Source organism: Heloderma suspectum, chromosome 12, assembly GCF_057233095.1.
Source record: "Heloderma suspectum isolate Gila_16-S chromosome 12, 16-S_ref, whole genome shotgun sequence".
Classification (NCBI taxonomy): Eukaryota; Metazoa; Chordata; class Lepidosauria; order Squamata; family Helodermatidae; genus Heloderma; species Heloderma suspectum.
The window spans coordinates 37398123-37423081 of NC_139469.1; the positions used below are offsets into that span (position 1 = coordinate 37398123).

Here is a 24959-nt window from a genome sequence, read left to right on the forward strand (position 1 = left end):
CACCCGCCTTTCCGCGCCGGAGAGCAGGCGCCGGCGGAGGCGCGGCCGGGGCGAGGCGCGCCGCCCGCTCCCGCGTGCCCGCTGCTCAGCCGCCCGAGCGAGGGGCGTCCCGGCCAGGCCGCTCCGCGCGGCTCACCTGGCAGGAGCGCAGCGCAGCGCAGCGCAGCCTCTTCCCCGCGGAAGGCGGCGAGGGCCCCGCCCAGCAGCCCTCGCCCCGCAGGCCCAGCAGCCCCCGCGCGACGCCGGGTGCGCGCGCGCAGGCCTGCTCGGAGGCCGGGAAGCCTCGGCGGGCGGGCCCGCCCCGGAGCGCCGCTTGGCGGAGGGGCCGCGCGCGCCCGGAGGCGACGCCCCGGGAGGGCGCGAGGCTCCGCCGCCGGGGCGGGCCGCGGCAGGCAGGCGGCGCCCCGCGCGGGAGAGCCCCCGCCGGGCCGGGCGGGGCTGCGCGCCAGGCGCGGCGCAGGAGGGCGGGCGGCGCCGCCTTGCGTGGGCGGGCGCGGGCGGAGGAGGCGGCGGGCTGGCGCGCGGGCCTCGCGGACGCGGCTGCGGAGCGCGCCATGGGCCTCTGGCGGCCGCCGCTGCTGCTGCTGCCCTGCCTGCTCGGCCACGGTGAGCGACTCCGCGGGCGGAGGCGGGGTGCTCGGGCCGGCCGCGGGGGCGCCAGAGCCGCGCCCGTCGCGCGCCTCCCTCCCTCGCCCGGAGGCTGGCGGTCTCCCCCGGGGTGGGCCGGCCGGGCCGGGCCCCAGGAGGCCGCGGGGCGCGGGCGGGGCGGCCTCCCCGCCCGCGGCGTCTGGACTGGGGCTCCGGGCAGCCGCCCCACGGCGCTTCCTCGCTCGTTGGCGGCCTCCGAGCGTCCTACGCCTTGCCCGGGCGAGAGACGCCCCGCCGGCGCCGGCGGCCCCTCGGCGCTCAAGCGTCCCGGGACGCTCCCGGGGGCGCGCGGCCCAAGGCGCCCCCGCGCGGGCGGCCCGAGGCCCTCCCCGCGGCCGCTGAGCGCCCGCGATTTCCGGCGGGGCGGGGCGTGACGCAGGCCGGTCCCTGGGGTGGGGCGGCGCCCCCGCGTGAGCGGGTAGGCAGTGAGCGGTGGAGCCGAGCGCCCGTGGGGCGGTGCTCGGCGCAGGGAACTGAGGCGAGCCTGCGGGCAAAGACGTTACTTAGTCTAGGCGAACTTGGTGAAATACTACATTACATTTTGTTAGTCCGGGGACGCCCCACCCTGAAATAAAATGCCCAGGACAGCTTACAACATTTCCAAATGCAGTGTGACAAATTAAAGACATATGGAGGGAGCAGTCCTTTGGGCCCTAGACATCATCTGAGCGGCCATAGGATACTGAGGATTCCTCCCTCCGAGGTTGGAGACAGAGCTCTGACCTTGGAAGGGGGAGTCGGGTATCTGCCCCATTGCAGCCGGTGCAGGAAGAACTGTGCCAGCTGCTCTCTGAGGCCAGAAAAGCAAACTCGGAGAGGGAGAAAAGGGGGTGTTTCAGTGGGCAGGGAGGAGACCAGAGAGGCCAGGATATGAGCTGTCCTGAGGTCTCTCCAGCCTCCTTTCCTCCCAGTCTGAAGCGCAGTCACTGGACAGGTTAAAAACTCCTCCTAGCAAAGAACGGAGGGCGGGGAGGCACTGCTCTTGCCACTCCTCCCACCCTGTGCTGGATGATTAGAATCCACCAAGTTCGGGGTTTTCTGATCATCAAGGGCGCAATTGATAGGATTGCACCCTTAATTTATTTTAACAATCTCTAAGTCATCTGTAGTATACATAAAGTTATAAAAACAAATGCAATATAACAGCAATAAAAATTACAACAATAAGAGGCACAAACACTATTAAGCCAGCAAGCAACAATAATCAAATCTAAAATCAGTTGAGAATGAGCTGAAAATTTACCATTTTGAAAAGCCTGTGCACAGGAATAATTTTGATTTTTGCACCAAAAAGAAGACCAAATTGGTGCCCATTGTATCTCCTGAGGGAGGCCATTCCAAAGTCCCCACCCTCCCAGAAAAGGCCTTCTCTTTGGTAAATGCATAACCTAGTTCTCCTGACAACGGCACTCAGACAAGGACCTTCTCTGAAAAACTTAAGGTGCGGACAATAATATGACTAAGGGCGCAATCCTATGGCAATAGACATCAGCCTCCAAGCTCGGAGGCTGATGCCTATCCAGTGCAGGGCAGGTGGAGCACGGAGGGAATCGCCTCCTCTGGCTACCTTGCATTGTCAGCTAGATGTGCAATTTCAGCTGTCTAGCTGGAGAATGTTGGAGTGGTGCGGGGGGGAGGCTGTGTGGTGCATAGGAAGCCTTGTAAATAGGCTTCCACAGCCTCCTCCCCACCCCTGGGAATGCCTCCTTTTTGCCCTCTCTGTGCTGTTTCTGAGCACGGAGACCGGTGAGAACCTCACCTGCTACAAGGGGGAGGAGGTGGGGAACGTGGTTTTTGGGAACCTAGCTCAGAGCCCTGACGCCAAGCTCAGTTCCCAGAAACTGAAAAATCCTATGGCCCTCTAGACACCATCTAGTGGCCATAGGATTGCTCTTCCCAAAAACTTGAGAATGGGTATAACATGGCTCCATCTAGGTAAACCAGTCAGAATTCTAGCAGCCGAATTCTGTACCAGTTGCAGCTTCTGAACCATTTTCAACGCTAGCCCTGTGTATAGTGCTTTACAGTAGTCCCACCTGGAGGTTACCAGAGCATGAATCACCTTAGCTAGGCTGTCCCTGGCCAGGAAAGGCTGCAGTTGGCAAACCAGCCAAAGCTGGGAAAAGGTGCTCCAAGCTTACTTAGACTGCTAGTGGTAACATTGGATCAAGGAGTACCCCCAAGCTTCATTCTTGCTCCTTCAGGGAGAATGCAGCCCTATTGAGAACAGGCTGAATGCCAGCCTCCCAGGCCCATGGTGCTTCTGCCCCGTCAGGATTCAGCTTCAGTTTGGTGGCTCTCATCCATCCGAATACCAATTCCAGGCAACATATAAAACATGCACAATATGTTCAATTGTATGTCAAGGGGGTTAGCTTAATCTGCCTTGAAACTTCAGGATAAAGTGGGATAAAAACTGAAACAAGGAGGAGGACCTCCACAAAATACATGGGAGCTACTGGGTCTGCCCTGTGCTGAATGCCACAGAGGCCCATTCCTTCTACCTTGGCTTCGTGTAAGTGTATTTCTTTGTCTTTCACATTTCTTTGCATCTTTTCTGCTGAAGATGAAAAGGGAAGTTCAGTACTGCAGTTCCCCTTTTAAGTCACAGAAACTGAATGTAAGGTTGCCCTGTCATTGGCTTCAAAAGAAGCATCTGAAGCTTGAGAGTGTCTTGTATGCGTCAAGGACTGGGAAAATGAGCTGGAGACTGATGGTTAGATTGGTACAGAGGGGAGACATTTTGGGTAAGAAGGCAGGTCCTTTTCAGACAACTCATGACAAGGGATTCCAATTAATATACTCAAGGAAGGAAATAAACAGATTGGCAAGGTTTTAAGAAGTGTTTCTTCCAGAGGCACAACAGTGGATTGGATGCAAGAGAAGAAAATGGGCAATGAGTAAGCAGCAGATAAGGAGAGTATTTAGAAACTGGTGTGCAGCCCCAAAGTACCTGGAAGAAGAAAATGCACAACTTAAGGATCACTCAAGAAAGCAGGAGGGATGGTCCCTCACAGGACCACTTTCCAGACCAGGCAACACTAGCTTCCTTCCCTGGCCCCCAGGAACCATGTAAAAAAAAAAAGAGAGAGGCAATACTGACAAAAACAACGTGAAAATGGCTTATGAGCTGTTTTTTAGAGGATATTGCTGGCCAAACAAAATCTCTTGAGATGGGTTTTTGCACTGCTCTGTTCTCTCATGTCTTACTTCAAATGGTCACTAATCCATCTTCCTCTTGGTACCAAGAGGGCAAGAGGGACTGCTGCTTGGGAGGTGCCTGAATCTTGCCCAAGAGTCGTCGGCTAATGCCAGTGAGTTTGCCTCAACACAGGAATTGCCACCCTTTGTCCACTCACCTTTTCTGGAGCATCCAGACAATGGCGTCAAATAGTTGCGGTCCTGGGTTTTCTCTATTACCTCTCATGTTTTTTCTGAGAGGTAATAGAGCAGCCTCCACTGTACTTTAACAATCTTTAAACAGTAAAATGCAATTGCAGCACTAGTCTCTGGTGTGTACAAGCAAAGCACAAGTGAGGCTTTTCAGGGCCCTTTGCCTTTAAATTAGAGATGTAGAACCTCAGGCCCAGGTCCAGCGCTCCTGGGATCCCTATCTGTCCCTCTAGGGTTCCCCAGATGGCAATGCCACCTTCCCCTGGCTCCACCCCGCTTTCTGCTGACGATTGGTGATTTCTTGGCTTTTGTGCAAAGGTTGAAGTGCCTCCCCCAAGGCTGAGTGACTGGCAGTGAGCTTTAAGCCAGAGTTTGCTGGCATTTTCTCCCTACCCCCTTTGCCTTCGGCCCCACCCACCACTGGAATGCAGCCCTTTCCAAAAGTGAATTCAGCCCTTCCTCTTTGCAGATTATACCCATTTTATTTCTTCCTGTTGATCACTACTTGGTTGCCCCTTGAATAGCCTCTTTCAGTTGCCCCATTGTCAAGTTTTTGTTCCAGCAGGGACAATTGATTTTTTAATTACTGGTTTCTTCATCTTTTTTTAAATAGCAAAATATTGCTATTTCAGGATTGGAGCAATTGAGAGAGACTATTCAAGGGACAATAAGGAATCCCCCAGCAGTGTTCAATGGGAAGCAAGGAAAGCAAAAGAAACTGCAAGTAGAAGGGACCTTTCTTGAAGAGGGCTTAATTCTGAGTACACCAGAAAGAGCAGTTGTTAGCGGGAAGTGTAACTTCTAAGTCCTAAGAAATGGGCAGTTAACGGAATGGTCCCCCCCCCCCATACACCAAGCCACCGCTGCTGCTGGGAAGCGCCAGGAGACACAGTCAGGCCTACTGCCCAGGGGGAGGTGCTCCGAAGCCACGTGTGGCGTGGGCTGTTTTCTGTTGTCTGGTTGCTGCAGAACCTTTGAAGATGGCACACAAGAGCTTTTTCAGCAGATGGCGCACAAGACCTTTTTCAGTCACCACTGCTGCCGCCTTACTTATTTTTAATTGTTTTTATTGTGTGGTATTTTCTGTTGTTGTAGCTTTCTTGGAGACCAGAAAGGTGGGATATAAATATTTTAAATAATACAGAAAAATCCTGGCCATGGGGAAGGGAATTGCTGGATGACAGTGCACCATATGAAGTACTGTGGGGAACTCCACTTTACAGTGGAGGCTGCCATATTGCCCATGTCTCTGATTTACAGTGATCACGGGTGTGTGCTTGGATGGCGCATGCTGGGCTCTTGCATCTCCCATTCGGTGGCACTTGTGGTGAGGGCTGGCAGTTCTTCCTCAGATGTGCTCATGTTCCTGTGTCAGCTGGCCTGGGCATGCCCATTTGCAGTGGGATCATATTGCAGGCAGCAAGTGGTGGGGGGTGGGCTTACATCGAGTAATGTTGCATCAGGGCAAGGGAAGAGATGGCTGGAGGAAGTGGCCCAATGGAATCTCTCATAGCTGAGATTTTAGCCCTTTGTAAATGGGGAATTGGAGGGCCCAAGTGGGGTCTCTGTGAAAGCCTTCCTGAGCATGAGCCAGATTATCTATCTGGATAAATAAGTTGATAATTAGCCTGGCTCTTGACCAAGCTACTCTATTTTTGTAGTTGTGGCGTCAAAGGATGTCCAGCCAAAGTGCCACACAGACTTAGCCACTGAGTTGGTTTGTCACTGGAATGTGGACGCCTCCACCAACTGCTCCAAGGAGTTCCGGCTCGGTTATAGCACAGATGGCTCACAGTAAGTGCCCAACAAGGGTGTGTTTCGTGCTGAAGTGTGTTTCCGCATCCCTATCTGTCCTCTCCTGTGTTGGAGTGAAGCAAATGGGGGAACAGGTATAAGGCAGAAAACCTCTCCATCCTAGGGACAATGAAGATCTTGGGGACCAGCCTTGCAGTCTGCTAGCTAGCGGAAGACCTGCAGAATGCTTCTGAGGTGACTGCACAGTCCCCCAATGTCTCACACACCCTGGAAAGATGAATTTTCCCTGGAAGGAGTAGTCAGTCCAGACCTTTCCCAGGAAAGGAATGAGACTTGTCCCTGGGCATCTTGCACTAATGATGCTCCCCACCCTCCACCCCTGTTCCACTTACCCATGGAGGAGGTCAACAATATGGAGACATCAAGGTCAGGGAACAGAGCTCAAATCTGTCAGGCAGATTTCCAGAAATTTGCAATTATAACCTTTGGTTGACTGGTGCTCTTGAAGGTTATGTTGGACAAATGCAATTACTGTGAGCTTTCCACACTGACAGCAAGACATGCAGGATTCAAAATGGTTCTGGCTCTTATTTGGACCAGTTACGGTGGCTGGAGAGCTTTGAAGGTACACAGATTTCTTCCTGCTCGAAGCTGGACGCCTTCCTAGCATCATGAGGGTCCACGGCAGGGTGTATTTGGAACCATTGCAGACCCTTCTTATGTGGACAGTCTTCACCCAAGCTGAGGCGACATAGAACTGAGCCGAGTGTTGCGTTCTCCACAGATGCCCTCTAAGTCTTGTCCTTGTTCCAGGCCATCATTGGAGTGTGTCCCTGAGAATGAGAGCGTTCCCGGCGCTGCCTCCAGGTGTGCTTGCATTATTCCAGGGAAGGTGTTCGAATCCATAGAGTATCATTTAGTACTGGACAGGATACAGATCTGGAACAGGACAAAGATCTGGAACACAACAGTGGAAGCAGAGGATATTGGTGAGTCATCCTTTCGGTCTTCCTGGGAATCTGACCCAACTCTGGGGCAGCTCTGAAGAGCTATGAGTTGTCTCCTCAGCTTTGATTTCAGGTGGAGAGGAGTAGCAGTGGGATACAATTGAGGGGGGAGGTGTTTCTGCGTAGTTACCACATTCCACAGAAGGAGGGGAGAGCAGCAGAGCTCTCATTTACACCAATAGGTGCATTAGTAAGAAACATCCCTCTGTCCCTCCACTGGCCTTGCTTCTGTATTAGTCTATTGCACAAAGACGGCAAGCAGTCTTTTGGTGGTACCTTGAAGGCTTATTGCGCAGAAGCGTTTGTGGATTAAAGCCTGGAGCGTTTTCCTTGTTTTGGTTATAAAAGGGGGGAACTGCAAACAGTAGACCCGAACAGAGGCACTTTGGGAATTTGATGAAAGGCAGGATCCAAGACCCTAAAACAGATAGATAAATAGGTACGGTCTGTGGCAACTCTACGAAAAGCTTGTGTTTCTGTAATTGCTTTTTTATATGTTTAAGCTTTACAGAAAATGATCACAGACTTGTCTCCTTGCATTTCATGGTGATTTGGCCCTACTGCTTACAGTCTTTTTTCCTGTGGACCCTTCCTTTGCTGCATCTATCTGAGGAAGTGGGCTCTAGTCCAGGAAAGCTTCTGCCACAAAGATGTAAAATTTCCAGAAATTTTGAAGCCATGGGGAAAAAACAGACATTTGGGGGAAAATGGAAAAATATGTAGTAGTTCTTTTTAGTGCTCTTTACAGATCTAAAGTCACTTCGTTGTTTTAGGACAACCCAACCTGGTGCCCTCCAAATGTTTTGGACTTCAGCTCCCATCAGTCCTAGGCAGCATGGCCAATGCTCAGGAATGCTGGGAGTTGTCATCCAAAACATCTGAAGGGCACCAGGTTGGGGAAGGCTCCTTTAGGAATATAAAATATATTATGTATAACTTTGTTTGCTCATAAAATTATCATCAACATTAAAAACTTTTAAAAGTAAACTCAGTAAATATGTAATGAACTACACTGACTGTTATAACATCTAGCCAGAACAAGCCCAGAAACACAGGACTCTATAGAACAAAGCCCAAACTGTTAAGAATGTACATTTTCTTCCATATTGTGACATGGTGACTGTACTCACATGCTGGGAAACTGAGCATGCCTTGGAGCCTGCCTAAATATCTATCAGTAAAAGATAAATTTCCAACAGCACAAGAGGCGACTCTACACATGGACATCACCAGATGGTCAATATCGACATCAGATTGATTATGTCCTTTGCAGCCAAAGATGGAGAAGCTCTATACAGTCAGTCAAAACAAGACCTGGAGCTGACTGTGGCTCAGATCATGAGCTTCTTGTTGCAAAATTTCGGCTTAAATTGAAGAGCATAGGGAAAACCACTAAATCATTCAGGTATGACCTCAATCATCCCTTATGAATATACAGTGGAGGAGAGGAATAGATTTAAGGGATTAGACCTGATAGACAGTGTGCCTGAGGAACTATGGATGGAGGTCCGTCACATTGTTCAGGAGGCAGCAACTCAATCCATCCCAAAGAAAAAGAAATGCAAGAAAGCCAAGTGGCTGTCTGATGAGGCTTTACAAGTAGCTGAGGAAAGAAGGAAAGCGAAAAGCAAGGGAGAAAGCAACTGAATGCAGAGTTCCAGAGAATAGCAAGGAGAGACAAGAAGGCCTTCTTAAATGAACAATGCAAAGAAATCGAGGAAAACAACAGAATGGGAAAGACTAGAGATCTCTTCAAGAAAATCGGAGATCTCAAGGGAACGTTTTGTGCAAAGACGGGCATAATAAAGGACAAAGAAGGCAGGGACCTAACAGAAGCAGATGAGATTAAGAAGAGGGGGAAAGAATACACAGCAGAACTATACAGGAAAGATCTGAATGTCCCTGATAGCCATGATCGTGCAGTCACTGAACTTGAGCCGGTCATCCTCGAGAGTGAAGTCAAGTGGGCCTTAGGAAGCATTACTAACAACAAAGCTAGCAGAGATGACAGTCTTCCAGCTGAGCTATTTAAGATCCTAAAAGATGATGCTGTTAAAGTGCTGCACTCATGCCAACACATTTGGAACACTCAACAGTGGCCACAAGACTGGAAAAGGTCAGTTTAGGTTCCAATTCCAATTCCAGTGGTGGTGACCTGCAAGGTGTGTGCAATGTTTGTTTTCTTGCCTGAGAACAACATGGCCTACACCTGCAACAAGTGCAAGTTGATCACGCTGCTGGAGGAAAAAGTAAGTGGACTGGAGCGGCGACTGTCAACCCTCCGGGGAATAAGAGAACACGAAGAGTTCTTGGACAGAATGGGGGAACTACAGCAGCAAAGGGCAGACCACAAGCTTGAAGAGCAACAGCAAGATGAGGCAGTGGGAAACGCTGAGGTGAAGAAAAATGGAGTAGAGGATACTCCTTGGAAAACGGTGACAGTTAGGAGAAGAAGAACTAGACGACACTCTGCACCAGTGGAAGCGGTGGAGCTGTGGAACCGATTCCAGGTACTTGCAGATGAGACTGGAGGACAGCCTGCAGAGGAAGAATCACAGGGGAACCTGCATGAGAGTGAGCAAGAGGCTAAAGGTCAGTCAAACAGAGGCGATGAAACCCAGGCCTACAAGAAGAAGAAGAGAAGAGTGGTAGTAGTGGGAGACTCCTTGCTGCGTGGGATCGAGACCCAAGTATGTCGCGAAGACCCGTGGACTCGCCAGGTATGTTGTCTCCCGGGAGGACAGATTAGAGACGTGACTGAAAGGTTGCCTGCACTCATAAAGCCCACTGACAGGTATCCCTTTCTTCTCATCCATGTGGGAACAAATGATACCGCCAAGCGGAGCTACGAAGAGATCACGTCAGACTTTGAAGCTTTGGGAAGGAAACTCAAGAACTTTGGGGCCCAGATAGTTTTCTCATCCATCCTTCCAGTAGTTAGAAGAGGGATAGAAAGGGAACGAAAAATACTTTGGGTGAATGACTGGCTACGAAGGTGGTGCCGACGAGAGAGATTTGGATTCTGGGACCACGGGCTATACTTCCTGGAAGATGGGCTGTTGGCTAGGGATGGGTTGCACCTCACAAAGGCTGGGAAGAATGTGTTTGGCCACAGCATGAAGAACTTCATCAGGAGGGCTTTAAACTGAATCCTACGGGGAAGGGAGATGTAATGTTGGGGGTAACAATGGACGTAGGCGCATGCACTGCAATGGAGAGAACAGCTCTGATAGCGCCCAATAATAGTCTTCAGACACAGGTAGGAAGAAAGCCAGACTATGAAGCACACGGTCTTCGATGTCTGTATACTAATGCCCAGAGTATGGGAAACAAACAGAACGAACTTGAACTCTTAATACAAGAGGGAAATTATGACCTGATAGGTATAACTGAGACTTGGTGGGATGACTGTCATGACTGGAATACAGCAATTGAAGGATATAACTTGTTCAAAAAGAACAGGAGGAACAGAAAGGGAGGCGGGGTTGCACTGTATGTGAAAAATACATATCTCTGCACAGAAATACAGGAGGAGGAGCTTGGTAGCCCCATCGAGAGCATCTGGGTTGAAATAAATGGAGCAAAGAATAAAAGGAACCTGGTGGTCGGAGTCTACTACCGGCCACCCAATCAAGGAGAAGACAAGGATGAAACTTTTGAAAAGCAAATAGCCAATGTTTTAAGGAAGCATGATGTAGTAGTAATGGGGGACTTCAATTTCCCCGATATTTGTTGGGAGACAAGTTCTGCAAAACATGGCCCCTCCAGGAAATTCCTGACTTGTGTGGCGGATAACTTCCTCCTACAGAAAGTAGAGGAAGGAACTAAAGGATCGGCTATCCTTGACTTGATCCTAACCAACAGAGATGACTTAGTGGATAAAGTAGCAGTTACAGGAACTCTGGGGGAAAGCGACCATGTTGTACTTGAGTTCTTGGTTCTAAGGGAAGCAAAAGCCGAGTGTACTCAAACGCGTACCCTGGATTTTAGGAAAGCTGATTTTAATAAACTCAGAACAATGATCAGTAAGGTCCCATGGCAAGCAATGCTAGCGAGAAAAGGAGTCCAAGATGGGTGGGAACTTTTAAAAAAGGAAATTCTCACTGCACAATCACAAACAATTCCAACAAGAAGAAAAGGTGGAAGACAACAGAAGAAGCCAATGTGGCTTCACAAAAAGCTTAGGGATGACCTGAAAACAAAAAAGGACACATATAGGAAGTGGAAAGAAGGCCAAGTAACAAAGGAAGAGTACAGGCAGGTAGCACAGAATTGCAGGGATGGCGTCAGGAAGGCTAAAGCGGAGAACGAGTTGAGGTTAGCGAGGGATGCTAAAAACAACAAAAAGGCTTTCTTCAGCTACGTGCATAGTAAAAGGCAGAGGAAAGAAATGGTTGTTCAGCTATTAAATAAGGATGGCAAAATGATAACAGATGACAAAGAAAAGGCAGAGGTGCTCAATTCCTACTTTGGCTCAGTCTTCTCCCAAAAGAGGGTCTATGACCCCCCTGGCAAAGGCGAAGTACAGGCTGAAGGGGCAGGATTGCAGCTTGAGATCGACAGGCATATGGTCAAGGAACACCTCATTACTTTGAATGAGTTCAAATCTCCAGGGCCAGATGAACTGCATCCTAGAGTCATAAAGGAACTGGCAGAAGAACTCTCAGAACCGCTGTCTATTCTCTTTGAGAAATCATGGAGGACCGGGGAAGTGCCAGATGACTGGAGGAGGGCTAACGTTGTCCCTATCTTCAAAAAGGGTAAAAAGGAGGAACCTGGGAACTACAGACCAGTCAGTCTGACATCAATCCCTGGGAAAATTCTGGAGCAGATCATAAAGCAATCCATCTGGAAGCACCTTGACAACAATGCCGTGATTACTCGAAGCCAACATGGATTTGTCAAAAACAAGTCCTGCCAGACAAATCTGATCTCATTTTTTGATCAAGTCACCTCCCTTGTAGACCGTGGGAATGCTGTAGACATCATATACCTCGACTTCAGCAAAGCTTTCGACAAAGTGCCCCATGATATCCTGATGAGCAAACTAGCTCGAAGTGGGCTAGATGAAACAACGATCCGGTGGATCCACAGTTGGCTACAGAATCGGACTCAAAGAGTGCTTATCAATGGGACCTTCTCAAGCTGGGGAGAGGTAACGAGTGGGGTACCGCAGGGCTCAGTCCGGGGCCCAGTGCTCTTCAACATTTTTATTAATGACTTGGAGGAGGAGGTGCAGGGAATGCTGATCAGATTTGCAGATGACACAAAATTGGGAGGGATAGCTAATACTTTGGAAGACAGAAACAAAATTCAAAGTGATCTGGATAGACTGGAGTGCTGGGCAGAAAACAACAGAATGGCATTTAATAGGGACAAATGCCAAGTTCTGCACCTAGGAAAAAGAAACCAAATGCACAGTTACAAGATGGGGGATACGTGGCTCAACCACACTACGAGCGAGAAGGATCTTGGAATTGTCGTCGATCACAAGCTGAATATGAGCCAACAATGTGATGTGGCTGCAAAAAAGGCAAATGCTATTTTGGGCTGCATTCATAGAAGCATCGCTTCCAAATCCCGGGAAGTACTAGTTCCCCTCTACTCAGCACTGGTTAGGCCTCATCTGGAGTACTGTGTCCAGTTCTGGGCACCACACTTTAAGAAGGATGCAGACAAGCTGGAGAGGGTTCAAAGGAGGGCAACAAAGATGATCAGGGGACTGGAAACAAAGCCCTATGAAGAGAGACTGAAAGAACTGGGCATGTTTAGCCTTGAGAAGAGAAGACTGAGGGGAGATATGATAGCACTCTTCAAGTACTTGAAAGGTTGTCACAGAGAAGAAGGCCAGGATCTCTTCTTGATCATCCCATAGTGCAGGACACGGAATAATGGGCTCAAGTTACAGGAAGCCAGATTCCGACTGAACATCAGGAAAAACTTCCTGAGTGTCAGAGCAATACGGCAATGGAACCAATTACCTGGGGAGGTGGTGGGCTCTCCCACACTGGAGGCCTTCAAGACGAGGCTGGACAGCCATTTGTCAGGGATGCTCTGACTTGGATTCCTGCATTGAGCAGGGGGTTGGACTCGATGGCCTTGTAGGCCCCTTCCAACCCTACTATTCTATGATTCTATGATTCTATGAAGGGCAACGCCAAAGAGTGTTCAAACTACCGCACAATTGTGCTCATTTCACATGCCAGCAAGGTGATGCTCAAAATCCTACAAGCTAGGCTTCAGCAGTTTGCGAACCGAGAACTACCGGAAGTACAAGCGGGGTTTCGAAGAAGCAGAGGAACTAGAGATCAAATCGCCAACATTTGCTGCATCATGGAGAAAGCAAGAGAATTCCAGAAAAACATCTATTTCTGCTTCATTGACTACGCTCAAGCCTTTGATTGTGTGGATCACAACAAACTGGCAAGTTCTTAAAGTGATGGGAGTACCAGACCACCTTACCTGTCTCCTGAGAAACCTGTACGAGGGTCAAGAAGGAACACTAAGAACCAGACATGGAACAACCGATTGGTTCAAAATTGGGAAAGGAGTACGACAAGGCTGCATATTGTCACCCTGCTTATTTAACTTATATGCAGAATACATCATGAGAAACGTCAGGTTGGATGAATCACAGGTCGGAATTAAGATTGCCGGTAGAATTATCAACAACCTCAGATACGCAGACGATACCACCCTAATGGCAGAAAGCGAAGAGGATCTCAAGAGCCTCTTGTTGAGGGTGAAAGAGGAGAGTGCAAAAAGCTGGTTTGAAACTCAACATTAAAAAAACTAAGATCATGGCATCTGTCCCCATCACTTCCTGGCCTATAGAAGGGGAAGAAATGGCAGCAGTGAAAGATTTTATTTTCTTGGGCTCCAAGATCACGGCAGACGGTGACTATAACCATGAAATTAAAAGACGCTTGCTCCTTGGGAGGAAACCTATGGCAAACCTAGACAGCATAGTAAGAAGCAGAGACATCACCTTGCTGACAAAAGTCCGTCTAATCAAAGCTATGGTTTTCCCAGTAGTAATGTATGGCTGTGAGGGCTGGACTATAAGGAAGGCTGAGCGCCGAAGAATCGATGCTTTCGAACTGTGGTGTTGGAGAAGACTCTTACGAGTCCCCTGGACTGCAAGGAGGTCCAATCAGTCCATCCTAAAGGAAATCAACCCTGAGTGCTGATTGGAAGGACAGATACTGAAGCTGAAGCTGAAATATTTTGGCCACCTAATGTGAAGAGAAAACTCTCTGGAAAAGACCGTGATGCTGGGAAAGACTGAAGGCAAAAGGAGAAGGGGACGGCAGAGGATGAGATGGCTAGATAGCATCACCGATGCAATGAATATGGACTTGAGCACACTCCGGGAGAGAGCGGAGGACAGGAAGGCCTGGCGTGCTATGTTCCATGGGGTCACGAAGAGTCGGACACGACTGAACAACAACAACAACAAAAGATACATTACATCAATAATTTTAAAAAGGGAAGAAATTATTTTTGGAGAATTAAAAAAGCATCCCACCCCCATGGCCTCATTATTTCCAGAAATTTTACATCTCTAGTCCTATAAAAGTTTTATTACATGGTTTTTAGAAATCATTTAGGGGGAGTAAAGGCTGAGTAGCAGTATATAAATACCTTTCCTTAAATATTTTATTCATAATTGTAAAAGGAAATATTTGTTAATCCAAAGCTGTTCAATTCTTCCAATTTTACCAGAAAAAACAAAAACAGAGGAAAAACAGCCCCCCCCCGCCATTTTTTCCTGGGGGGGCAGGGTCCAGGCCTTCACATCTCTAGCCACAATTAGCCTTTAAGATGCCACCAGATGACTAATGGCAATGAGAAGGGTTCTGGGAGGGGGGTATATTCCTAAGTTGTTGGTGAAGGGGTCTGTGGATTCGACTGTACCTTCCCCTGCAGGACCCTTCCCCTCCATCTCCCCTCCTTTCTTGATGTTGTCCTGTTGCTTCTTCACAAATGCAGTGAAGCCCAGGCGCCTTGTAAACCTCACTGTGGAGAAAAAGAGGAAAAGGCGCTCCTTGGTCCTCACCTGGAAGACGGACTACAAACCAGAGAGCAAGCTTCACAATGTGGATGCCACCCATGAAGTAGCCTGTTGGCCCAAAGGCCAAAGGAAAGAGGTAGGCAGCCCCCGCATGGCCCCCGCCCCTCTCCATTTGTCTAGAATAATCCTGTGAACTTGGCTGCTGGTTACAAGTGGAGTGCCCCGCTAGTTTCGGCTGTTCGCTCAGTTGCTGTAACGAGACAATTGAACTTGGTACAAATCTCCTGTGGAAGCAAAACTGCTCCAATAATCTTGAATTTAGTAGGAAACCCACAAGTACTGGTTCTCAGGAGGAGAGTCATTCACTCCAGCTAAATATAAGGTGGAGGAGGATGCCAGAAGATCCATCTAGTCCAGCACTTTGTCTCCAGCAGCAGCCAATGAGATGCCCCGAGAACAAAGAGACCCTTGTCCCCGGCATCTGGTATTCAGCGACAGAGTGCCTCTCAACAAAGAGATTCCATGTTTTGTTGCTGTAGCTAGCTATCATTGAGAGATCTCTCTATCCCATAGTCTAATCACTTTTTAAAGCTGTCTTCCCTAGTGTCCGTCACCACAACTTATAGCAACGCATTCCACACATTAATTATGCTTTGTGTGGAGAAGGTTTTCCTTTATCCTGGACTTGTTGCTCATCAACTTTGTCATTTTGTTGCCTGTTTACCCAATGAGGAGAGATCCTTTCTGAGCTTTGGCTTTCATAATTCTGACTCATTTGGTGGCCCTTGCAAACCTGGCTATCCCACTGTTTACCCCTGACTCCAGTACAATGACCCCATTGTTTACCCTTGTTCAGTCTCCTCCTTCGTGAGAAATGACTTATCCCTATCCTCTTATTTCCTCCCCTTTATCCATAAGAGGGCCTGTTCTCATATTCTGTTTTTCCATGAAGCCTTTGTCAAAGGTTTACTGATGTGTCTACTTAAACTCCTTTCTGTGTGTTCATTAACATACTCATGCTGGGAGTTGTAGGCCTTTTCTATGTCTAAACATGCATAGGATTGCACCCTAAATGAATTCTACATTGCTGGTGAGGCAAGGCTCTCCTTTGCAGAAGCCATGCTGATCGTACCTCAAGCAAGGCTTGCGTTCTATCAACTTACCTGCAAAAAAAAGTGCCTTTCCCAGCACTGAAAAGGATAAAATCGGAGGGGGCAGGGCAATGATGTCATCAGGCGCTCAGATGGCTTGGTGGGGAGCAGTTGGTCTCCCCACTTCAAATTGGTTCAGCACCCCTAATCTAGACCCATTTTGGTCTGGCTCCAGGCTTGGGTTTGGGACTGACACAGCTTTATTTGATTTGTACCCCACCTTTCCACCAAAATATGGCACTCAAGGGTTCAAATGATTCCTGGCCTAAATCATCCCATGCAATCCAAGACAAGGGCTCTAGGAAAAGACCTAAGTAAATCCACACAGGCAGAGATCAAGTCCAACCTTGAAATCTCGGTTAGTACCTCCGTGCTACATTGATCAGACTCAAGGTCTGTCAAATCCAAGAGTCAAAACATAAGTTCAAAAGTAAGTCCAAAGTAAACCCATACGCAGAGATTTGGACCGTCGTAGCTTCCACTTCGGTATCTTCACACTACATGAGTCAAAGCATAGAAAAATCCAAGAGTTCTGATCAGTCCAAGCCAGCAGGCCCTCTGGGCTATGAAAGATGAAGATGCACAATCCATAGCGAGCAAGAATTCAGGGTCTATGAAAAGTATAGCAATGCCTTCCATGACAGGTGCTTAAAGATTCTCAGATCAAACAGACAACTCGGATGAAGCAGACTGAAGTCCCAGTGAGAAGTGTTTCTCACAGCTCAGACGGGGACATCCCAGACAGGAAGGGTTACAGGCTGTATACAATGAACAATAAAAGATGGACATGAAAGACGGTGTTCCCAGCCAAGGCTTTCAGCCTGGGCATCAACTTAAAAGTAAAGGTGTGGCTGCAATAACAAACCTCCTAACGATCTAATAGACAGGGAATCTTAGCCCATAAGCAAAACTTACACCAAACAGGACATCTCTATTCCATCCTCTTGAGTTGATGTATCACCCTCTGAGACATCTCTGAAAACCCCCACCCATTCTGCTGGCTTCTCATGGAGAGGCTGTTAGCTACCTTAACTATAGGCATAACATTCAAGGTCAGTCACAAGCAGGTGGATGGGAGAGACTCACTCCCTGCTGCTTTCCTCTGAGAAAACTGTCAGAGATAAACCCACATTTATTCTGACATACCACATGCTGATTAGGCCCAAACCAGCCCCTCCCCTCCTCTTGGCATTCCATGAGTAGAATCATAGAATAGTAGAGTTGGGAGGGGCCTATAAGATCATCAAATCCAACCCCCTGCTCAATGCAGGAATCCAAGTCAGAGCATCCCTGATGGATGGCCGTTCAGCTTCGTCTTGAATGCCTCCAGTGTGGGAGAGCCCACCACCTCCCTAGGGAATGGGTTCCATTCTCGTATTGCTGTAACAGCCAGGAAGTTTCTCCTGATGTTCAGCTGGAATCTGGCTTCCTGTCACTTGAGCCCAGTATTCTGTGTCTTGCATTCTGGAATGATCAAGAAGAGATCCTGGCCTTCCTCTCTGTGACCTTTCAAGTACTTGAGGAGCGCTACCATATATCCCCTCACTCTTTTCTTCTCAAGGCTAAACATGCCCAGTTCTTTCAGTCTTTTCTCATAGGTCTTTGTTTCCAGTCCCCTGTAGGAATTCGGCACTTCTGCCCTTTCTTTGTCATCTGTTATCATTTTGCCATCCTCATTTAATAGTTGAACCACCATTTCTTTCCTCTGTCCTTTACTATGCACGTATCTGAAGAAAGCCTTTTTGTTGCTTTTAGTCTCCCTCGCTAACCTCACCTCGTTCTTACCTTTAGCCTTCCTGATGCTATCCCTGCAATTCTGTGCTACCTGCCTGCACTCTTCCGTTGTAGCTTGGCCTTCCTTCCACTTCCTATATGTGTCCTTTTTTGTTTCCAGGTCATCTCTAAGCTTTTTGTGAAGCCACATTGGCTTCTTCTGTTGTCTTCCTCCTTTTCTTCTTGTTGGAATTGCTTGTAATTGTGCCTTGAGAATTTCCTTTTTTAAAAACTCCAACCCATCTTGGACTCCTTTTCTCGTTAGCGTTGCTTGCCAAGGGACCTTCCTGATAATTGTTCTGAGTTTATTAAAATCAGCTTTCCTAAAATCCAGGGTACGCGTTTGACTACACTCGGCTTTTGCTTCCCTTAGAACCAAGAACTCAAGTACAACATAGTCGCTTTCCCCCAGAGTTCCTGTAACTGCTACTTCATCCACTAAGTCATCTCTGTTGGTTAGGATCAAGTCAAGGATAGCCGATCCTCTACTTTCTTCCTCTACTTTCTGTAGGAGGAAGTTATCCGCCACACAAGTCAGGAATTTCCTGGAGGGAAATTCTCCATGTTTTGCAGAATTTGTCTCCCAGCAAATATTGGGGAAATTAACGTCCCCCATTAATATTACATCGTGCTTCCTTGAAACATTGGCAATTTGCTTTTCAAAAGTTTCATCCTCGTCTTCTCCTTGATTGGGTGGCCGGTAGTAGACTCCGACCCCCATGTTCCTTTTATTCTTTGCTCCATTTATTTTAACCCAGATGCTCTCGATGGGGCTACCAAGCTCATCTTCCTGTATTTCTGTGCAGAGATATGTATTTTTAACATATAGTGCGACTCCACCTCGCTTTCTGTTCCTCCTGTTCTTTTTGAACAAGTTGGATCCTGCAATTGCTGTATTCCAGTCATGGGAGTCATCCCACCAAGTTTCAGTTACACCTGTCAAGTCATAATTTCCCTCCTGTATTAAGAGTTCAATTTCGTTCTGTTTGTTTCCTATACTTTGGGCATTAATGTATAGACATTGAAGGCCATGTGTTTTATAGTCTGGCTTTCTTTCTACATGTTTCTGAAGACTATCATTGGGCGCTATTAGAGCTGTTCTCTCTGTTGTGGTGCATGAGCCTTCATCCATTGTTACCCCCAGCTTTGACTTCCTCCCCCGTAGGATTCAGTTTAAAGCCCTCCTGATGAAGTTCTTCATGTTGTGGCTAAACATATTCTTCCCAGCCCTTGTGAGGTGCAACCCATCCCTTGCCAACAGCCCATCTTCCAGGAAGTATAGCCCGTGGTCCCAGAATCCAAATATCTCACGTCGGCACTACCTTTGTAGCCAGTCTTTCACCCGGAGTATTTTTCTTTCCCTTTCTATCCCTGTTTGAGCTACTGGAAAGCTGGATGAGAAACTATCTGGGTCCCAAAGTTCTTGAGTTTTCTTCCCAGAGCTTCAAAGTCTGACATGATTTCTTCGTAGCTCCGCTTGGCTGTATCATCTGTTCACCCACACATGAGAAGAAAGGGATACCTGTCAGTGGGCTTAAGAGTGTAGGCAACCCTTTAGTCACGTCTATTCCGTCCTCCTGGGAGACAGCATACCTGGTGAGTCCATGGGTCTTCAAGTCATACTTGGGTTTCAATCCCACTCAGCAAGGAGTCTCCCACAGTGACTACTATTCTCTTGTCGCCGTTGTAGGTCTTGGTTTCATTGCCTCTGCTTGACTGACCTTCATTTTCTTGCTCGCTCTCCTGCAGGTTCCCCTGTAATTCTTCCTCCGCAGGCTGACCTCCCTGTCAAGTACCTGGAAACAGTTCCATAGTTCCACTGCTTCCACAGCTGTAGAGTGGCTTCTAGTTCTTCTGCTCCTGTCACCCTTTTCCAAGCAGTGTCCTCTACTTCATTTTTCCTCGCTTCAGCATTTTCCTCTTCTGCCTCAGCTTGCTGTTGCTCTTCCAGCTTCTGTACTTCACTTTGCTGCTGTAGTTCCACTGTTCTGTCTAAGAACACTTTGTCTTCTCTTATTCCCTGGAGGGTCGCCACTCCAGTCTTCTTACTTTTTCTTCCAACCGCATGATCAACTTGCACTTGTTGCATGTGTAGGCCGTGTTGTCCTCAGGCAAGAAAACAAACATTGCACAGGCCTTGCAGGTCACCACTACTGGAGAGTCTTTTCTTTCCATAGTCTCTATTCCCTTTTTGTTTCTAGCTTTTGTTTCTTGAGTAACGAGGACTAGCCCAAGTCCTAGGCCCTGTCTGAGCTTCTTGCTAGTGAACTGGGCTCCAGACCCTTCTAGACCACTTCTGATCTGATTCTGACTGTCAGCGTTAGGGCCCACTGCTCCTCTAGGGCTGGGCCCCAACATCAACAAAGTTTTGGTGGAAAACAAGTAAAAAGTGCTCCCATGAATGAAAGAGGGTAAGAAACCTAAGCTACAGCACTGCTTTTGTTTCAGCCGACGCTGTCTAGAACAAATGAGCAGGGTTGCCACAAGTTCAAATGGCAAAGAAACTAAAGGTCTCCAGACATGCCGAAGGCACAGTCTGCTACCACAAGCTACTCCTCAAAATATAACAAGGGGCAAAAGATGAACTCTTCCATCTGAGGGGAAGCTGTCAGCGGGAGCACTGGGGGACCTCCTCATGGAGTTTATGTCCACTTGGCTCCAGACCACCTCGAACAGATGGGTCAGAGATTGTCAGGATTTCTTTAGCCCCCACTTTATTCCAATGCTGAAAACAAACACAGATGAGAGGCTTCAGTCTACAGCTTTTAATCCATTACTTCACAGGGTCATACAGATGCAAATTCTCAGTGGCTCTCAGTCTACAAAGGAATGCCTTCAGGGGAATTCAAAAGGAAGTTACGACAGTTGCCCCCCCCCCCCGTTTGAAGAGGAAGGCAGTTTCACTAGTCTAACTTAAGGGGTACACCCCTCTCTCTCGTGAGGCTTCTGAGCGCAGCTTTTCACGCAAGGCCAATCGGGTAGGCCGTCTAAGTTCCGCCCCTGCCTTCTCTCTCTCTGCTCTGCGCCTGGCGTCTGTTAGATCAGACTCCCTACACCCCGCCTCCTTCTGTTCGCTGACTCTCACAGGGGTGTGTGAAGAGGGACCCTCATCCTCAGCCATCTGGGCGTTTGTAACCTGAGAAGCTGGCCCAGTCATGTCTGGACTAGCCTGGGAAAACACCTCCCCCGTGTCTGGTGGTTCTCCTTCAGACTCGGAACTGCAATCCCACTCCCTGCGCTCAGAAACACCCCTGACAGAGATCCAGTACCCAGAAGTTGTTCTCTGGAATTTGCCCACCTTCCCAGGAACAAATTTATAGCTTCCCCACTCCCTTGCCTACCAAGCATCAACATTTCTTCAAGACTGTCCACCACCTTTTGGAAATAAGAGCTATAGAACTTGTTCCAGCAAGAAAAATCAAAACAGGAGTGTGTTCTGACTTCTTTTAGTTACCAAAAGGAATGGGAAAATAACTATTCTGGGCCTCAAATGGCTGAACATACACCTCAGCAAAAGAGATTTCAGAATGGAGGCTCTGAAATCAATTGCAGCAACCCTAAACAGTCAGGACTTTTTGGCATCTATAGACCTGTAAGAGGCATACCTACATGTTCCAGTCAGGAAGAAACACCGTAAGTATCTACGTTTTTGCTACAACAACCTGCATTTTCAGTACCAGGCTCTGCCATTCGGGCTCACCTCAGCTTCTCGAGTGTTCACCAAGCTCCTAGTAGTGATCGTAGTACACCTGAGGATGAACGAGGTGTACTTCTATCTGTCTCTGGATGACATATTGATCAGAGTGGCCTCAGAGACAGCGGCATAGAAACAGCATCCAGAGCATTCTGAAATACCTAAGGGATCATCGTTTTGTGGTGAACCTTGGTTCCTACCTGGCAGTTGGAACACTGTGGGGAGCGGGGTGTTAGATACCACTCAATTCAAGATGAATTGAATTCAGGAAAGGATCGCAAAAATCTCAAACTGGCAGCATACATTCACTCTCAAAAGACAGTGGACCTTATGATCCTGGCATCATGGTGTCGTTCCTGTCCTGCTCTGCCATTGTTTCTGGACTTGCAGCTGATTAGCGCGGGCTTCCAGCCAGCAGGAAGCAGGTTGCAGACAGCCAACTAGACAGAGAAGGAGCTAAGTTCAGAGCTGGAACCTGTCAAACCTGGGATGTTTGCAGAAGAGTTGCCATAGTAACATTCCAAGGTCAGAAAAGCCAATAAGCAGAAAAGTGATGCCAGCCAAATAAATCAAGGAGCAGAGATAGCAAGGTCGAGTACAGTCGGAGTCATAAATCAGGGAATCCACACGAAGCACAGAGGAAACCAGACTCAGGAGCTTGAGCCAAAGACAGATTTATTTCCAGCAGAGAGGCCAGGTTCCAGCAAGGCTGTTCAAGCCAGGCAGCTTCAGACTCTACCCAGGTCCCAGCTGCAACTAATCAAGAGCCTTCAGATACTCTCCTCTCAAGAAGCCCTTGTTTGCAGCCAAACACTGCACCTAAGCAGAGACAATTATGTACGCCTGTTTAACCAACGCCTCTTCTGGGGAGTTATGAGAGGGTCCTGCTCCTGTTCAGACTCTTGAGTTCTCCAAAGACACATGGGAGGGGCCTGGCTGGTCATCGTCAGGCTGGCATGGTATCTCCTGGATCTCCCCCTCTGGTTCCTGGTCTGGTAAGCTCTCTTTGTCAGATGAGGAAGAGTCCTCAAGGGGAGGCATGATGCATTTGTCAAGATTCTGCTCATGCCAGTTTCAGAGTTTGCCACTTCCATACCAAAACCAGATTGCCTCCCACTCTCATAGCCAAATCAACATTCTGGAACAAGTCCAGGAACTGGAATGGTGGTTGGACCAGACAAGATTCCAAGAGGGACTGACCCTGGAGAATCTGGAATGAGCCTGGAGAACCCAGAGTGAGTAATCGTAACTGTGGATGCCACTTCGGTTGGGGGTGGGGGGCATCTGGGACACAGAGTGACTCAGGGCTTTTGGAGTCGGGAAGGAACAGCAGCGCAGCATCAACTTGTTCAACCTAAGAACCATCCAGGTAGCTCTAAGAGCCTTTAGCTAGGATCTTATCAGAACAGACAGTGTGTTGACCAAAGCTTATGTGAACAAGCAGGAAAGAACTTGTTCAAACTCCCTCAGCAAGGAGGCCCACAAGCTACTGTGTTGGGCAGAGAGACCTTGACGATCCATCAAAGCAGACCACTTGGCAGGGACCTCCAACAAGCTGGCCAATTGGCTCAGCAGGACATCCATCAGGGAATCAGAATGGGCATTCAATCCACAAACCTTCAGATTGATCGTGGTTTGGTTCGGGGTCTCAATCATGCATCTGTTTGCCACCAGGGAAAATGCCCAAGTACCCAGATCTTTGACAAGGTTTCTACATACAAGACAAGTCCCAGGGGCCGGAGGGCCTTTCCACCCACGCTGATTCTTCTGCAGGTGCTTGGGAAGATCAAGTGCATGAGAGCAATGATTATCCTGATTGCCCCTAATTGGCCTCAACATCATTAGTTTTTGGACCTGCTGAAGTTAGCAGGGATGAATTAATGGAGACTCCCACTCAGGAAGGACTTGGTGATTTAGGGGCTGATATGTCCTCCAGAAGCAGGACTCTTTCATCTGACAGCCTGGAAGCTGAACGCTTGTGGATGAGACAGATGGAGTATACAAAGTCCTGAAGACCTTGCTGTCATCTAGAAAGTCTTGTACCAATAAAGTTTAGAGTACTACCTGGAAACCACTTGGTGCTGAAAGAATGGGAAGGCCCCGTCGCCAGGAAAAATTTGGGAGATACTGAGATTTCTCCAGGAATGCTTGAATAAAGAAAGGCACTATAAAAAAAGGAGGCAGCAGCTCTCAACAACATTTTGGGCTCAGATGTTGTTGAGTAAGATGTTACTTTCCACTCACCTGCACTATCAGCATTTCCTTAAAGGAGTCACACTATTAAATCCAGCAGTGGTACATAGATTCCTGACCTGGAATTTAAACTGGGTGTTGACTGCCCTGATGGGGTCACCCTTCAAGTCCATGGCTGTGTGTTCTCTAAAACCCCTGACATTGAAAACAGTTTTTCTGGTGGCTATGACTTCCACCCCCTTCATGGATCACTGCCTTGTTGTGACGAAGGGGCTTGCGTAACTCAGTGAAGCCATAAGCTATGCCGTGCAGGGCCACCCAAGATGGACAGGTCATGGTGGAGAGTTCTGACAAAATGTGGTCCACTGGAGAAGGAAATGGCAACCCACTCCACTATTCTTGCGAAGAAAACCCCATGGAATGTATCACAAGGCTAAAAGATATGACGCCGGAAGATGAGCCCCTCAGGTCGGAAGGTGTCCAATATACTACTGGGGAAAAGCAGAGGGTATTTCCAAGTAGTGCCAGAAAAAGTGAAGCGGTTGGGCCAAAGCCGAAAGGACACTCAGCTGTGGATGTGTCTGGTGGTAAAAAGAAAATCCGATGCTGTAAAGAACAATATTGTTTAAGAACCTGGAATGTCAGATCAATGAATCAAGATAAGCTGGAGGTGGTCAAACATGAGATGGCAAGATTGAATATCGACATCTTGGGAATCAGCGAACTAAAATGGACAAGCATGGGCGAATTTAATTCAGGTGACCATTATATCTACTACTTTGGGCAAGAATCCCTTAGAAGAAATGGAGTAGCACTCATAGTCAATAAAATGGTGGGAAAAGCAGTACTGGGGTACAATCTCAAAAACGATAGAATGATCTCAGTACGAATCCAAGGCAAACCATTCAACATCACAGTAATTCAAGTCTATGCCCCAACCCCTGAGGCCGAAGAAGCTGAGGTTGATCGGTTCTATGAAGAGCTACAACACCTTCTAGAACTAACACCAAAAAAAGATGTCCTTTTCATCATAGGGGATTGGAATGCCAAAGTAGGAAGTCAAGAAATCACCGAAAATAACAGGCAAGCATGGCCTTGGTGTACAAAATGAAGGAGGGCAAAGGCTCATAGAGTTTTGCCAAGAGAACACGCTGATCACAGCAAAACACTCTTTTCCAACAGCACAAGAGGCGACTCTACACATGGACATCACCAGATGGTCAATATGGAAATCAGATTGATTATGTCCTTTGCAGCCAAAGATGGAGAAGCTCTATACAGTCAGTCAAAACAAGACCTGGAGCTGACTGTGGCTCAGATCATGAGCTTCT

General features: G+C 48.2%; 1 protein-coding gene across 2 annotated transcripts in view; it reads left to right on the top strand.

The window, feature by feature from the left end:
• Nucleotides 1-495: 495 nt before the first annotated feature.
• The window catches only part of IL4R (interleukin 4 receptor), a 45255-nt gene continuing 20791 nt past the window's right edge, over nt 496-24959 (top strand). The window contains exons 1-4 of one of the 2 annotated variants that reach the window (XM_084819151.1): nt 496-606; nt 5703-5835; nt 6610-6785; nt 14796-14953. In XM_084819151.1, coding sequence (XP_084675277.1) covers nt 555-606; nt 5703-5835; nt 6610-6785; nt 14796-14953 — 519 coding nt within the window. In that variant the 5' untranslated portion in view covers nt 496-554. Of the gene's footprint in view, nt 607-1256; nt 3164-5702; nt 5836-6609; nt 6786-14795; nt 14954-24959 lie in introns of those variants that run through there. The other variant, XM_084819152.1, reaches the window with a different exon arrangement.